This window comes from Acomys minous (assembly GCF_964271855.1).
Source record: "Acomys minous genome assembly, chromosome: 5".
Classification (NCBI taxonomy): Eukaryota; Metazoa; Chordata; class Mammalia; order Rodentia; family Muridae; genus Acomys; species Acomys minous.
In genome coordinates, this window is record NC_140494.1 from 115178253 (window position 1) to 115195394 (window position 17142).

The 17142-nt window shown below is 37.2% G+C and overlaps 1 protein-coding gene across 3 annotated transcripts in view; it reads right to left on the minus strand.

Annotated features, from left to right (window-relative positions):
* The window catches only part of SCAPER (S-phase cyclin A associated protein in the ER), a 324408-nt gene that overhangs the window by 272645 nt on the left and 34621 nt on the right, over positions 1–17142 (minus strand). For all 3 annotated transcript variants that reach the window (XM_084782519.1, XM_084782517.1, XM_084782518.1), the window contains exons 6-8: positions 6820–6920; positions 4400–4516; positions 683–840 (exon numbers count right to left, since the gene is read on the minus strand). In XM_084782519.1, coding sequence (XP_084638645.1) covers positions 683–840; positions 4400–4516; positions 6820–6920 — 376 coding nt within the window. The remainder of the gene's footprint in view (positions 1–682; positions 841–4399; positions 4517–6819; positions 6921–17142) is intronic.

Consider the following 17142-nt stretch of genomic DNA (forward strand, 5'->3'; position numbering starts at 1 on the left):
GGAAAGATGGCTCAACCGTTAAAGGCCAGGCTCACAGTCAAAGAGAGAGAATAGTATAGAATTCTTGCCTATTACCAATTTGCTACAAGTCGGCTTATACAAAGAAGTCAAGGACAATATATTAGTTAAAAGGAAGTAATAATGTTTAAAATGAGCCCACATGACAGAGATCAAAATGGAAAAATTAAATGAAGTACATCTGTAGTAACAAAAAAGAAATACCTAGGAGTCAACTCAGGATATCCCATATGCTAGGAAGTATTCTACTAATGAGTTACTACACTGAGCAAACCTGTATTTTATGATTTTAAACTAAGAGAAATCAGTATGAGACAGGTAAGGCTAAAATATAAATAATTAAACATATTAAGGTCAAGTTTAGTCTTTTGTGTGTGTTATTTGGGGGGTGGTTGGTTTGTTTTAGGTCTTTTGGAGGGGGGTTGAGACAGGACTTCACCATGTAACAGACCTGGTTGTCCTAGAACTCACTCTGTAGAGCAGACTGGCCTCAAACTCACAGAGATTCACCTGCTTCTGCCTCCAGGGTGCTGGGATTAAAGGTGTGTGTTACCACCACCCAGCAGGACCACATTTTTAAAATTATAAGAATCTCTTTATAACTACAGGCAAATAAAACATGAATAAATAAAAATTTTTAAAAGGGTAACTCAAAACCACTTGCCACTTTTGCGGGAAGTCTTCTGCACTGTCACTGGCACACAGGGCTGAGCAGGTGTTCCATCAGGAGTGGCAGAACCAGTATGATGCGCCTTTACCTTGTCTGCCCAACTGACACCTGTGGGAGCCAGACATGGGGCAGTTACTGCACCAGGTAAATTCCTATTGAGAAAAGTAAACACATACAATAAATTAAATATCGAAGTAATTATTGTGAAATCATAGCATTATATATAAACACCGAAATCTTTCCTCCATTATTCACTTTATAAGTAGCAATGTATGTTAACAAGTCTTTCTTGACACAGGCACTACTAAAACTGTTCCTTCTTCTCTGTGTGTGCTTCTTTCATAAACCACAAACATGACGCAACATTGGCAGCATTCAATTCTGGCTCCTTAAAAATCAGTACTATTATCTAAAGCTGTATTTCTCAAATCTTCATAGTTATCCTATGCACTGCATCTACACTTCAATAGCTCACATTTATCAACAATCTGTTGCCAGCTTAGCATGGAATTCTTTGTCTATAAGAATTGTGACAGAAGGAAAGTAACTGTATTGGAAAGCATTATAGGCTCCTCATGTCTGAAGACACGCCAGGGCTGAGACCACTAAAGGACTCAAGTTTTTCTTTGGTTCAAATACAACCTAACAGTGATAGCCTTCCTCTCCCTATGCTGGTCCGAACATGTCCATAACCAAAATTAGGTCCTGAATCTCAGTGCACTGACATGGTGTACTGCTAGCTGGCTGGGGTCAGGGTAGCTTCCAGCCTTCTTTTCCTCTGGTGTAATAGGCAAAGAAAACTTATTGTGGGTAAGGAGACACATTCTACTCTTCCCTCCTACCTTTTCCCTTCCCTGGGGCCCATGGCTTTAAGAACTCTCAAAATCTTTCTTTCTTTCTTTCTTTCTTTCTTTCTTTCTTTCTTTCTTTCTTTTTTCCTTCAGAAAAAGTGACTCTGTTGTATACATACTAAATGGTTTACTTACTATTTAAATTTTGAGTTAAAATAATGAACAAAACCCAAACTTTATAACTAACATTTCAGTTAGTAAAGCATAACCCAAGTGGCACGAGCTAAGTAAAGCAATTACTACAGGCAGCCGATGAGATCTATCAGGTCTGTGGGTCTGACCTAGGACCTCGGCATATATGTTACAGTTGTGTAGCTTGGTCTTTTTACAGGACTCCTAACACTGGTAGCAGGGGCTCTGACTCCTTGCCTGCTTTTGGGACCCGTTTCCTCATACTGGGTCACCCAGCCCAGCCTTAATAAAAGGGGTGGTGCCTAGTTTTATTGTAACATAATATGTCATGTTTGGTTGATATCCATGGGAGGTTCTTTTCTAAAGAGAAACTAAGGAGGGTGGGGGAATCGAGGTGTTGGTAGAATGGGAGGAGAGGAGGGAGGGCAAACCAATCAGGATCTAATATATAAAAGAAGAATAAATTGAAATTTTAAAAAAGACCACCATGTAAATAATATCAGTAAGGAAAAATAAACATATAAAAGAACTACAAAGATAGTCTAGAGTTGAATAATAGTATAACTGAAATTATAAAAAGTATCAGGAAGACTCAAGAGCAAGTTTGAGCTACTAGAACAAGCCTCAGCAAATTCAAAGACATGTGAACTGAGGCGCTCTCCTCTGCTGTCAGTGTGACAGAACCTAGGGCAGCAACAGTTCTCAACCTGTGGGTCGCAACCCCTGTGGAAGCGGAAGAACACTTTCACAGGGATAGCTAAGGCCATCAGAAAACACAGATATTTACATTATGATTTACAGTAGTAGAAAAGTTACAGTTATTAAGTAGCAATAAAAATAATTTTATGGCTGGGGTCACCGCAGCCTGAGAACTATATTACAGGGTCACAGCATTAGGAAGGTTGAGAAACACTGCTTTAAAGTTTTGGCCATATGTGTAGTCCTAGCACCATAAATACTAGTCATCAGGGGTAAAGAAAACTCCCAGTTGAGCTCCAGCTTGATTTCTTCATGTTTGATGACAAAAATACGTAGTAGATTCAGGAACAGGGTCGTACCGTGACTCTTAATGACACACTGCTATATTCAGCAGCACTCAACCTTCATCAGGGAAGCTGTTCCTTGTAGGAGATTGCGATTAATATACACCCACACCTAGACCATGTGCAGAGGGACTCTAGCTCAATCAACCCTAAATGGGACGCCTTCACCTAACTCCACCCTCAAAGCTCAGAGATCTATGCAGAAGAGGAAGTGGACATATATAAGAGCCTGAGGTGGCAGGTAACTTCAAGGAAACAGCATTTTCCAGACACGACAAGGCTGATGCACATATGAACTCACAGAGACTGTGACAACATGCTAAGATCTGTACAAATTCAAGACAGACAAAATCCCAACATGATGGAAGAGAAGTGGGTAAAAATACCACCTCTATCCAAGAAGTTATTTGCAATTGATAGCTTCTGAAAGAGAGAAAATAGGTTTTCTTCAGTAGAGTGTTAGTAGGTCTATTAACCACACTGCAGGGCAGACCTCAATCTTACAGGAATAGCTGGCCAACATAAAACTGACTCGTGTGTGTTGGGGGGGGTTGTTTGTTTGTTTTGGTTTTAAGGGAGAAAGACCATGTGGGTGGGCAGACGGAGGAAGAATCTGGGAAGAAATGAAGGAGGAAAAGAATTTGATCAAAATATACTATATGAAATTCTCAACAACTAAATTAAAAACATAAAACAATAATTCAGGAAAAGTAATATTAAGCTGTTCAGAAAAAATTGCCAAAGAGTAAAATATGTTTACATGTTTCATGCTTAATTATTGGTGTCATGATCTAGCCATTTCTTTCATAATCAAAGGTCTAATATATACCATACATTGTGTTATTTTCATTAAAATTATATACTTATATATTATAAGCCTATCAGCCATATTGTTTTATAATTATTTTATACACTAAAATTTTCTACTACCTATATTTTATATTTATTTATTTATTCATATAGTTAAAATTTTTTAATTTAGTCCTTGGTAATTTTATATATGTATGCATTATATCACGATCATATCCACCTCCATTTTCTCCCTCTACCTTCATCCAACACCCTCCCCAAAACACGTCCTGCCTGCAAACTTCATGACCTTTTTTCTAATATCCTATTCTATCCACGCGTACTGCTCATACATGCATGAGTGTGGGGCCGTCCACTGAGCCATGGGGCAACCTACCGATGGCCAAAATAACTATCACTCCCCTGATGCCATCAATGTCCAATAGCTTCTCAGCTTCAAGACAGGACCTATGAACCCTCTCCATGCTGCGATTTGGCTGGCTTGATCTTGTGCAGCATCTTGTATAAGTAACCACAACAGCTATGCATTCATGAATGCAATTGTCATGACATGTCATGAGCTGAAGGATAGAATTTTACAGCATTCCTCCCAATCCTCCAACTCTTAGATTCTTTTCTGGCCCCTCTTCTGTAATATTCCTTGAGCCTAGAGGGTGGAAGACACTGATTTAGAGTTGAGCACTCACAGTCATTTGTTGCTTTGTGTTTGGGCTTGTGCATGTGCACATGTGGGTATGCATATGTGTGTGGAGTTCTGAGCAGAAATTGTTGAGCACTTCCTGGAAATGATAGATGGTTTTTTATGGGATTGATAGCTATGAATATTTTTCTCTTGAAATACTGGTTTTATTATACTATGAGTATTTTAATCTCACCCAAAATTTAAGCTTCTTCTTGCAGTTGACGTTGCATTCATTCTATCTGTTGATGGGCTTGGAATCACATGACGTCCTGGAGACATCTTCTTTACTTCCCATGCCAGTGAGGTTGGTCTGATAATTCAGAACATATAGTACATTGCTTTAATGGAGAGAAGGAGAAACAAACTAATCTATCCTTCTGGATATTAATGAATGTTTTTAAAAGGTCAAATTCTAACTTCTGCCTGCAACTGTGCTTACCAGGAAGGTACCACACTAACAAGTGAGCAATTGCTCTGATGGTTCATGGTCCAGAATTTTCCATACAGTGAAACAACAACAAGCACTATTTCCCTCAATAAAGCCATGGGTTACAGAAGACATGAAATGTACCTCTTTTTTGCTAGTTTGAAACAAGGCACATTATGTAGGCCAGGCTGGCCAGGAACTTGCTTTGTAGATCAGGCTGGCCTTGAAGTCAGAGATGCTCCTGCCTCCATCTCCTGAGTACTGAGATTAAAAGTGTACACCACCATACCCAACTCAGATAAACCTGTTACAATTTACAAGTTTCTCCATACACTCAGAAAAAGAAATTAAAGCAATAGTACTAATTCAGGTTATTTTGTCAGGTATCCTAGAGAATTAGGTTTGTGAGAAAAGAATCAAACCAAAGGAAACAGTGAGGGTTAAAAGAAGAACACGTAAGAAAACATGAAATCTCTCCCTTTTAGTCACCATAGAGCAGAAACATGAAGATGCCATTGCTCTTGACTGGAGAAGCTAAGGAGTGTAAACGACCTTCTGTTCCTCTTTATCTGTGTCCCACAATCAGCTGACTGGATACGTGGCCTACTGAAAGGTTTCCTAAGCAACATCCTATATTCAAAGCCTAGCATTCCATCCACTCTCTCTACAGCTTACTTTCCATGTGATACACTCCTAAGATACTTTATCCCCTCACTCCAAAAAAAAAAAAACTGATTACTGATAGAAAACAAGAAAATTCAGATAAGATATTTGGATAAGTTATAACCAAATCACCTTTCTGAAAGAAATTATAGCCCGATCAGACAAAAGATGTTTATTTCCATTCAACACTTGATATCTTTTTTTTAATTTTATTTATTAACAAAACAGTACAATGTCTTTGTTTTCTTTTTTAATTGTGTATGTTTATTACCATATCTAGTAAGAATAACATGTTACTGACATTTCATTTTTTTCTTTTGAAGTTTACATATTAGTATCTTTGGCTCACTGTTTCTATTAGAATTTGTGTCATTTTCCAAATGATTTAAGAAAGTTTATTGCTGCTATCATGATTATCAAGGCTATTCATGTTTTATTACTGCTGTTGTAAGAATTCTTTACATTATAAACTTACATATAGGTTTATTCTTGTTAAATCAAGTGAGTCAATATTTTTTGGTAGTTTTTAACTTTACTTCAAAATATTTATTTAAAATATACCTATATAAATGCTTATCAGATAGACACACACACACGCGCGCACGTGCACACACACACACACAAAATGTTGGTACTGAAGCATAATTCATACTCACATTCTGTCCTGTTCAGCTGGTACTTTAATGCAGTAGGCTAAGAAAGCTACTGAATGCTAGGATAAACAGTACCACAATAATGGTAAACAACTTACATACAATACTGATAGGAGTTTGAGACGTGTTTCTCTCCTTGCATTTCCTACCTTGTCACTAGTAATTTTTAAGGAATTTGTGTAGTTAGAATGTTACATGAATGACATCTCATGAATATACATGATTGTTTTTGCTCAAAAAAAAAAATCAATGAGTCGCAAGTATTCTTGTGTGCTTTAACTACCTTTAGTCTAAGAAATAACTTGAAGTGATGTAAAGAGAACATTGAATAGTTAACTATAGTATAATAATTAGCATATATAATTAGGCTTTTTAGATTTTAAAGTTGTAGCAAAATGAAATCTTGATGTGGCATTCTAGTAGCGAGTAAATGTATACAGAGAAACAGAAAGACAATCAAGTTCCTCACTGCTTCCCACAATGAGAAAATGTATTACACCTTCTCAGAGATTGCCCTTATTTCGGATATTTCCTACACCTACATAACTGTTTGACTTCTTGTCTTTGTCTTAAATGCCAATGATCCACCACCCCAAAATCACATCACCCATACGTAACATTGTGTATAGGCTCCATTTTGTTATACTATTAAATGACAAAATCTATGTGTCATATGTAGCAATTTAATTTCTGTACTAAATAATATGGCAGGTGCATAAACAATAAATATTTGTAACTGAGCCAAATGAGAAATATTAAATTGTTACAAGTTTCAAATTAAGCTGGTGTTAACTCTGCTTTCCACTGTCAATTTCAATGCTTGCTGTTAAAACTAAGGTTACTACAAATACAAATACCAGAGTTCATTACCTGCTTTGAGCATCTGTCTTCTCTAACTTTTCCTGAAGTTGAATCCAGTCAATCAATGCTTTGAAATCTCTTACATAGTAATCCAGCATCATTAACACCTCCTAATTTAAAGAACAAACATTAAATACTATTCTGTGAAAAAAAAGCTTTAGGAAAAATTACCAAAGTGAAGGGCTTTCAGGTTAATAATGTTTACATTTACATTCACTAAAGAAGACATAGTCTACTGATGTAATTTTTGTTCTTTTGGAATTGTTGCTTGTTTTTTATTCAGTTGGTAGGATAATGCACAGTACTTTAAGTCCTGGTAAGATACTGTAAAGTACTTTAAGTTCAGAGCTTAAAGACCAAGAAATAGCACTAATACATCTTCTTAAGGCCTTAGTGAGTAGCAATCATTTTAATACTTTTATTATGCAGTTCCTATACAAAAAAGCACAAATTATACATGTAAATTGTTAAGGAAAAAATCATGTGAACACCATCAAACACACAAGCATCTAAGTCACTACAAAGACCTTACAAACACCACTCATGGCATATAACCCTGATCTGAACGTTCCCTGAGGTACCCTTCCAAGCTCCACCCACATCAGCTTTCCTCCAGGGTAAGCAGTGACTCCAGTGTAACACTGAGTACAACTACCAAGAGGAGCCACAACTTCCTGATTGCTGACAGAGGAAAGCTTTCACGCTTACACCATTAAATACAATTTTTGTTTGGATTTCTTACATAGACTCATTATCAGGCTGAGGAACTTTCCTTCTGTCCTTCCTTTATCTGAGTTCCAGGAATCAAACTTGGGTTGCCAGGCTTGGACAGCAAGTACTAATACCTTCTAAAACAACTTAACATCCCTATATTTTAATTCTAAAAAGTTCCTATTCAGTATGACCCTGTTTCTACTCCATCTTTATTATTTTTATTATTATTCACATTTGTGTTTCTTATTTCTACCACAATATCTTCTTCAACAAATAAATTAAGCTGAAATGTTCTCCTGAGCTTCTCCATTCAGAGTATTTTCTGGGTCAAGCCTCTATAACTGCTTAGATATAAAACTCCTTAACTACTCTAAATCTTTCCCAAGATTTGTTACAATTCAGCTAGACTCTGTCCTCGGTGGGATAACTGGTCTGAGTTACCCATTCTATCCTTCTAGAACATTGGACTTAAACAGATGTTTAAAAACAGATACCAAAGCTGGTGTGGTGGTGCAAGCCTTTACTCCCAGCACTCGGGAGGCAGAGGCAGGCAGATCACTGTTAGTTCGAGGCCAGCCTGGTCTACAAAGGAGTCCAGAACAGCCAAGGCTACACAGAGAAACCATCTTTGAAAAACTTGCAAAAAAAAAAAAGGCCCCAAAAAATTAAGTTTTGCAAAGAAAATAACAGAGGTCCAATACATAGCTGTACATAAAGAAATGTACAATATCAAATAATTGAAAGTGAAAGGAAACTCTTATTCTTATTAATGGGTTTAGCAGATAACAGCTTTTTACAAAATAAAAAAAATCAACATTGTATTCTGTAAGTATACCTGTGGGTTCTTTTCAAAGGATTTTTAAAATTATTATATTAGATGTACGAATGTTTTGCCTGCATGCATGTCTGTGCATCACATGTGTGACTGATATCAACAGGGGCCGGAAGAGGGTGTTAGATCCCTGGAACTGGAGCTACAAACAGTTACAAGCCACCACACAGGTTATGGGAACTGACTCAGGTCCTCTGGAAGAGCAGTCGGTGCTCTGAGGAACTGAGCCAGGTGTTGGAGAGATGGCTCAGCCATTAAGAGCACTGTCTGCTCTTCAAGAGGTCCCAAGTTCAGTTCCTAGCAACCATATGGTGGCTCACAACCATCTATAAGGTATCTAATGCCCTCTTCTAACATGCAGGTGTACATGCAGATAGAGCACTCATAGATAAAATAAATAAACAAATTTTTAAAAAAACGAACTGAGCCATCTCTTCAGCCTCTACCTGTGTTTTATTATGTATTAAATAAAACAAAGTAATATAAGAGAATGAAATGAAGAATTTAAAAAAATTTTAATATGACTTACTATATAAACTAGAATAATATTATGTGAAAGAAGTATTCATAAATATATACTGCAAATTCTAGCCACTAAAAACAGTTATAATAAATAAAATAACCAAACTACTAAGTAAATGGAATAATGTAAAATTACAGTTAAAAGCATAAAAAAATAAAACATAGAGCAGGGTCAAGACAGGAGATCCTCAGGACTTCCTAGATTCATTCACCCTGGGTATGAACAACAAAGTACCCTTGGGAGCATTTCTGGGAGCCAGAGAAACACTCAAGATGGACCACTACCCTCACCATTTGCTTGCTGTAATGCAGACAGCCAAACTCAACCTGAAGGAGGAGCAAGTGGCTCATCAGACTCCTCCAATCCCCACCCCCACAAACACACAGACTTACATTTTTTTAACCAACATAATTGTAAGAAGAAATAGACAATATTTGCAGAGCTCAACACCCACCAGAAAAGTACAGACCACACAGGTAGTAAGCCAGTAAGTACAAAGGCAACCTTCACAGCGTCACTACTCAACTATATAATTACTGACATATGAAGAGCATTTAGCAATGTCAAAATACACTGTTTTTTAGAACTCATATAGAATATTCACCAAGATAGGCCACATTCTAACAAAAAAAACATAAGACAGAAATTTTTGCAATGTTTACTCTTAGACATTAATGGATTTAAAGTATAAATAACTTGAAAATTCTCAGAATACATAGAATTAAATATAATTTATGTGTGTATTACCACTTTAAAATATTCATACTCTCCAAAGCAATATACATATTCAATGCAATCCCTTTCCAAAAATCCCATTGCATTTTTCATAGAAATAGTTCCACAACTGTAAAATTCATATGGAATAAACAACAAAAATATCTGAAATGGTCAAAGCAATCCTGAGAGGACAAACAAATGAAGACAACATACTTCCTATTTCAAATTATTTACAAAATTATAATAAACAAGTCCAGTACTAACATAAACCATACATATAAACTTTATAAAACAGAACAGACTATAAAAAAATAAATACGTATTGAAACTAACTTTTTGACAAGCATGTCAAAGATAGCATCATCAATAAATGGTGTTAGGAAAAATAAATAACCACATGCAAAAGAATAAAAACAGTCCCTTGTCTTCACCATAGAAAAACACTGAAATTGTAAAAGTCCTAGGAGAAAACACAGGGGGGAATCCCCTTGGTGCTGACTATGGCAGTGATCTACGTCATTCCAGAAGCCCAAGAAACAGAAGCAAAACAACTCCATAAAACTAAAACGCTTCTTCACTACAAAAGAAATATTTACTAGAATCAAAGTATCTTTCAGATTGGGAAAAACACCTGTTATGATATATATCTGACATAGGACTAATTCTCAAAATAGGTAAAGAAATAAAGAAACTCAACAGCAAGGAAAAACAGCCTCATTTCAGAATGGGCAAAAGAAGAAAATAATCAAAGCACCTACATATTTTTCCCAAAGGAAATAAAAAATGGCATATATATATATATACACACACATACATACACACACGTATATGTACATATATGTATGTATATATATGTGTGTATATATATATGAATGAAAGTCATCAACAGCATTAATTGTGTGCAATACAAATTGCAACCCCAAAGGAACACACCGACACCTAGTAGACTTGGTACTATCAAAAGGACAGTGTTGGCTGCAAAAGGAAAGAGAATCTTCACACTCTGTTAGTGAGGCAGTTATACAGAACAGTAGAAAAGTCCTCAGAGAGTTCCCAATACAGTCACCACATATCCTAGCTGTCCCTCTGTTGAGCAGCTATCCACAGAGTCAAATCAGCACCTTGAGGGGATAGCTGCACTCCCATGTTCACTGCACCATTATATGGATGAATACAGAAATTGTGAAGTGGTGGAGGGTATTGTTCAGCCTTAAAAAGAGGGGTTGTAACATTTACAACAACATGGATGAACCTAAAATACACTACTCAAAGAAAAATAGCTAAATGAAAGGAGAAAGCAGTGTATCATGTAGGGGGAAACTAACACAATACAAAGAAACAGAATTACGGTTGCCATAGACAAGAAACACAAGGAATGAGGAGACTACAGGACAAAAAGTACAATTTTCTAGTTATATATAGAAGCCTAATGGTCTACTGTAAAGCATGAGGTCTACAGCTAAAAGCACTGTAATATATACTGAGAATTAAATAAATTTTATGCTATTAATACACAAAAAAGAAAAAAATAAGGTAGTGACTATTAATTAGCTCATCTGAGTGAGGAATGACAACAGCTAATACATTTGATAGTCTGTGGACTGTTTGGGAAGGACTGGGACTCTTACTGCTTTGGAGGAACTGTCAGTGGGTGGGCTTCAAGGTTTCAAAAGCCCATGTTAGGCCCAGGCTCACTCTCTCTGCCTCCTCTTTGTAGATCTCTCATGTAAGCTCTATGCTACAGCCCCGGCACCATGCCACCTGTCTGCTACCATGATCCCTGCCATGACAGTCACGCATGGATTCACCCTTTGAAAATGTAAGCAAGTCCCCAATTCAATGCTTTCTTTTATAAGCTGCCATGGTGTCTCTTCACAGCAGCAGAACAGTAACTAAAACATGCTCTTACCCACTAAGCCATCTTCTCATCACACATCTTATTTTTCTGAAGCAGGCTCTCTCACTGCGACAGGAGTCAGTGACTGGCTACATGGTTGGCCAGCAGGAACCAGGGACTCTCTTGTCTCTGCTTCTGAGCACTGGGCTTACACAGGCAGGCCACCAAGCCTGACTTTCTATACAGATGCTGGGAATGCTGACTCAGGTCCTTGGCTTGCACAACATCTAACCTCTCAGCCATCTCCCAGGGCCTAAGTTTTCTTCTTTAAATAACCCAAAATTAAACTACTTTGACAATATATTCTATACCTCTCACAAAAGTAATCTTTTATAATGGGTTTATTGTGCATCTAAATCTGTTTTTATTTTGTGTAAGAAATGAATGTAAAGTACAAGCCACTAAATATAGCCCTTTGCTCTATAAAGAAATATACATATACATAACTAAATATGTAAATACTGTTTCACCAGCCAAACCTGTCATTTAAATGCATAAGACAAAGACATTTACCATTCTATAGCATTCTCACTATAAGAAATTTCAGTCACAAAGCTCTAGAGGTAACTCAGCAAGTAAAAGTACTTGTTCTTCCAGAGGACTAGGACTCAGCTACCAAGGCCCAATGGCAGCTCACAACCATTTGTACCTACAGTTCCAGAAGATCTAAGGCTGGCATCTCCCAGCACCAGGTATGCATATATTTCACATATACGCATGCAGACAAACATTCATAAACACAAAATAAAAAAAACACTTTTTAAAATGCCAGGCTCACTTTACTATAAAGACTTTCCAAGCAGCTCAAGAAGTATCAGAGAATGCAGGTCACCATTTATATAACAGAGTTTTCCATAGCTAAGTTTAGATTAACTTTGTAGAATCCATAGTAAATATCTTAAAAGTACACACAGAGAAACGCTTCACAAGTCAGACCTAGTATTAATTAATTTGTCAAGTTATTTACAAATGAAATAAAGTGCCACCCTTAATAGTCATAAAAGGAATATTCTACTTTAAAAGACGTCTGAACAAGGAAGTACTGTTTATTCTTTTCAAAGGTAGCCATTGGTGCCAAATTACTAGTAATGAAAGTCTTCTACAACCAGGAAAGGGACAAATTTAAAAAAGTTAGCCGGCTTCCTTCTCTCAATTCTACTAATATAGCTCAAATTGTCTAATTAAATTCATTCTACTTAAACTACCTACATTAGGGCACAGAAAGATTTAATTTTGGATGATTTATTTTGGAAAATTTCAACTGATTTCCCTTTTGCTTGAAAAAAACTTACACTGCAAGATCATAGCAGCTATGTTTCTGATACTAGTTGGCAGAGAGAAAGCACATCTGATGGTTAGACAGTATTTTTTAAGGAATGTTTAGCTCAGGGTTATCAAAAATGATCAGAATGGTAGTGTGCAGCTGTAACCTGAGCCATGTTTGCAAATGAGCGAATACAAACAGAAGAGAGGAGCTGCTGGAGCGGCCTCGCAGTCACTGATGCACATCTTTCTCCCTGAAGCTATGAAGGCCATTTTGTCAAGCAAGATGAAACAGAACAAAAGTGGCTCTGAAAGTAATGCTATAGCCATTCAGATAACTACATATAGAAATACAGCTAAAATTACCAATTAGTTTACCAACTGGCTGCGACAGATTCGATTGGTTCATAATTAATTCTAGTTACTGGCACAGAAAGCAGGATGATTGACGCCATCCCTTTGTCCTCCAGACACACAGTCCTGGTGCACAGGTCCCTGCGTGCAGAACATCAATACAGCCCTGTCCTTGAGCTACAGGAATGAGCACAGTGGCTGCCTATGGTAATGAAAAGGTAGAAACACACATCCCAAGAAATCAGTGCCGTGAAAGAACTGTCTGGAGGTGCTTCAACAAGATGAGCATGAATTTTAAGAATCACTACTTTGTAATAACTCCTTAGTTTGGGAAAGGCTATTACTAAAACTATAGTTCAAAAAAGAAATCAGCAGAAAGCAAAATGATGGGTAATTTTTTCCTCTGAGATGTTTTTATTAGTATATATTAATTTTACATAACAACTGGTTTCTTTTTGGTGTAAATTGTTTTGTTGTTGCTGTTGTTGTTGTTGTTGTTGATTTTACATGCCAATTGTAGCCCTTTCCTCATCACTTCCCAATCCCACCCTCCCTCCCTTCCTCCTTCTCTCCTACCCTCTCCCTCCCTCCCCTAGTCCTCAGAAAGGGGAGCCCTCCTACCCTGACATCTGACCTCAACCTATCAAATCTCAAAATGATGATTAATTTTAACTTTTAAAAATATCTAATAACAGCTCATCCCATAAGCCATTCTCTTCTTTCAAATATTTCTTAACCTTCACTATAACAAGCTAGAATGTCACATAAATCTATTTATCAAACTCCAGGGGGGGGGGGAAACAAGAAATGAAAATCTGCTAGTAGAAGCCATTCTCCCATAATTTCATCATTATCAGCACTTCTGTGAGCAAATTAAAGCTGCCACTATCTAGGTGATAATGGAGAAATATTTTACTGTAACTGTCAACCACTCCTAACTCAGCAGCAAGCTGTCTTCCCAGCTGTGTTTCTTTCAGAATTCCCTTACTGCTGTGGTATTGCTAGTTTAAAGTGTGCCCCTAACATTGGTCCATGTGTTAAATGTCTGGTCCCAGGGGTCACAGTACAGGACGTGCTCAAACTTTAAAACTGTGTCTTAGTAGAAGGCCTTTGAACCAAATAAAGCATGTCCCGAGAGGATGTGGGATCCCAGTCTCTGTGGGTTTCAGTTCTGAGATGTGATTCCTTCCTCTCACATACTCCTGCCAGAGCAAGAGGCACAGGCATGTTACTCAGACAAAAGGTTATACAACAGAATTGAACCTATACAAACTCGTTAGAACAGTGAGTTAAATAGATCTTTTTTTCTCTGTAAACATTGTTCATCTGTGGTATTTCATTATGGTAACAAAAACTGAATACACCTGTTAAGAAAATTCAAAGGGCTGGTGAGATGGCTCAGAGGTTAAGAGCACACCGTCTGTTCTTCCAAAAGTTCTGAGTTCAATTCCCAGCAACTAAATGGTGGCTCATAACCATCTATAATGAGCTCTGGTGCCCTCTTCTGGCCTGCAGGCACATGTGCAGGCAGAATACTGTACAGATAATAAATAAATCTTTTTAAAAAGAAAGAAAATGTAAATAAATAAAGACGAAGATAAGTTCAAGGCTCACAATCAACATACTCAAACTTGGGTTCCCTGCTGTTTACCTAAATCAATAGACATCTGTTTTGCCTTAAACAGTCTCCCAAATAGCAAATAATAAATTTATGTGAAAGCTGCAAAGTCCTCAGACCTCATCTAGATCAACTTGCTCATCAAAAAATTAAGGTTAAATAATGTTATTGACTTTTATCCAAAGTCACACAAATAGGAAATTCTGTTTTCCTTTCAGGAAACAGCATAGACTTCACGTACACAATCTCCTATGACCAACAGCCAGAAGTGACCATCTTATAAGCATTATCAAGTATAATAAGCAATGTTAGTACATGTTGAAAACTCACAAGTGCCCTGCAAATAAGTCTTTTCTCTTTCAAACTATTTACATTATATTAACATGTTACATTGTCTAAGTCACTACAAGAAAACAGTATTTTTCAGAAAACCTTTCCCTTCATTGCAGCACTGTGCATGGAAAAGAGAAATTATTCTGTCCGGTAAATACTAAACAGCCTTTCTCACCAAATGGTAAATCTGAACTTGTTTAAATGAAGCAGGGGAATGAAACAATTATTAGATTTAAATCTTGGCTACAGTGTGTGGAGGTCTGAGCAATAAGAGCTGCTTTCTATACTGAAGTGACCTGACAGTATCAAAGAAAAATTTTAAGTGATAAAAAAAAAACAAAATGTGTAAATTACCAAAGATAACATTCACAGAAAGAATATAAACATGGATGTTCTCTCTTTAGCAAAAACCTATACAAAAAGAAAAAAAGAAAACCTCTGGTGTTTGACTCAACATGAGTTGAAAGTAATTTAGGAATGATTTAACTGTAGTTATACTTTCTTAGGTTCTAGAAGCAGCACTGAAAATAAATATTTTTGAAATAAATAAATGCTGGTGGTCAGGCAGGGTGGCACACACTTTAATCACTGCACTCAGAAAGCAAAGGCATATGGATCCCTGTGAGTTCAAGCCTGCTTGGTGGCTAAATGGAAAGTTCCAGGAAAGCTAGGACTACATAGTGACACTGTCTCAAAAAACAAAAATAAAGAAACATTAAAAATAAATATTGTTGGAAATAAATGTTGGAGTACTCAGCAGACAGTTGCTAAGTACAGAGATGTTCACTTCAGCTCCATTCCTCAGGGCTGCTGCTGACTCACTATGTAATTTCAAAGCTGCTAATACTTTTATAGTCCCTCATCTATACATAGGAGTGCAGGAGTAAATGATTCATAAGACATCACTTTCATATTATTATTTATTATTCTATTTCACCTCTGTCCTGTTTTTGAATTTCCAATCACAAATATTTCCAGAAAACTCTAAACGTCATAATTCCTCAACTCTTGTTTTACATTTACTTATGGAGTGTATGTGCATGCACATATGCACGCTTGTTATGGTTCACATGGGAGGTCAGAGGACAACTTGCAGGAGTTGGTTCACTCCTCCTATATGGGTCCTGTTAGGTCCAAAGCAGGCCCCAAAAGTGGCAGTGATGCTAACAATGTCCTAAATGACAGTCTGAGCTCGGCCTGGGTAAACAGAAAGACTGCTGGCTAATCTCAGCATTCCTCAGAAATCTTGTGAAGCAGGTTTCTGTTGTCAGGAAAAGCCATTACTTCCCTTATCTGCTCCCACATCCACCTACCTCTGGCAAGGAAGGGCATCTAGTTCCTGATTAACTCAAGCAAACCTGTAACAAATCAAGTCCCCATGCTAGTTCCAAGGCTGTTCCGGACCACATGCTTTCCCCCTACTGCAACCTGTCTCTTTAAAATTGGCAAGGCTTGGCCCACTCTTTGTTGTTCTGTGCTGTGAATAGAGCTAACTAAAGGCTCTATGCTGATCTGGCTATTAGATAAAACTGCAGGTACACAGTTTTAATCCTGATATCTATTATGCCCCACATCCGCTTTCAGAAACGTTCAGTGCCTTAAATGCATATACATTTTGAAATAGTTATACTTTAAAATCAGTTACTTTTCTATTGCTGTGATAAAACATCATAACCAACTTATAGAAAGAGTTTATTTGAGGGCTTATGGTTCCAGAGGTTAGAGTCCACAATGGAGGAGTAGAGTTACCAGCAGAGGGAGGCTACAACAGCAGCTCAGAGTTCACATCTCAAACACAAACAGGAAATAAACCACACCCTCAAAAATTTGAAATCTCAAAGCCCAGGCCCAGTGACAGTTAGTATTAAGAGTTATGAAACAATGTGTATGTCCATCATTTGTCGCTTTTGTTGTTTGTTATCAGATCTCTATTGATTCAGGGTTCTGGAATTGTTTTTGTTCCTTGTGACCCTTGGCACGTTTAACCTTCCTAAGTAGTCCTTCTAGATTCTCTGCAGAACTAGTTTAAGGTCATAAGTTCCTTAATGTACAAGAATGCTAATTCAGAACACGGCTGTTCT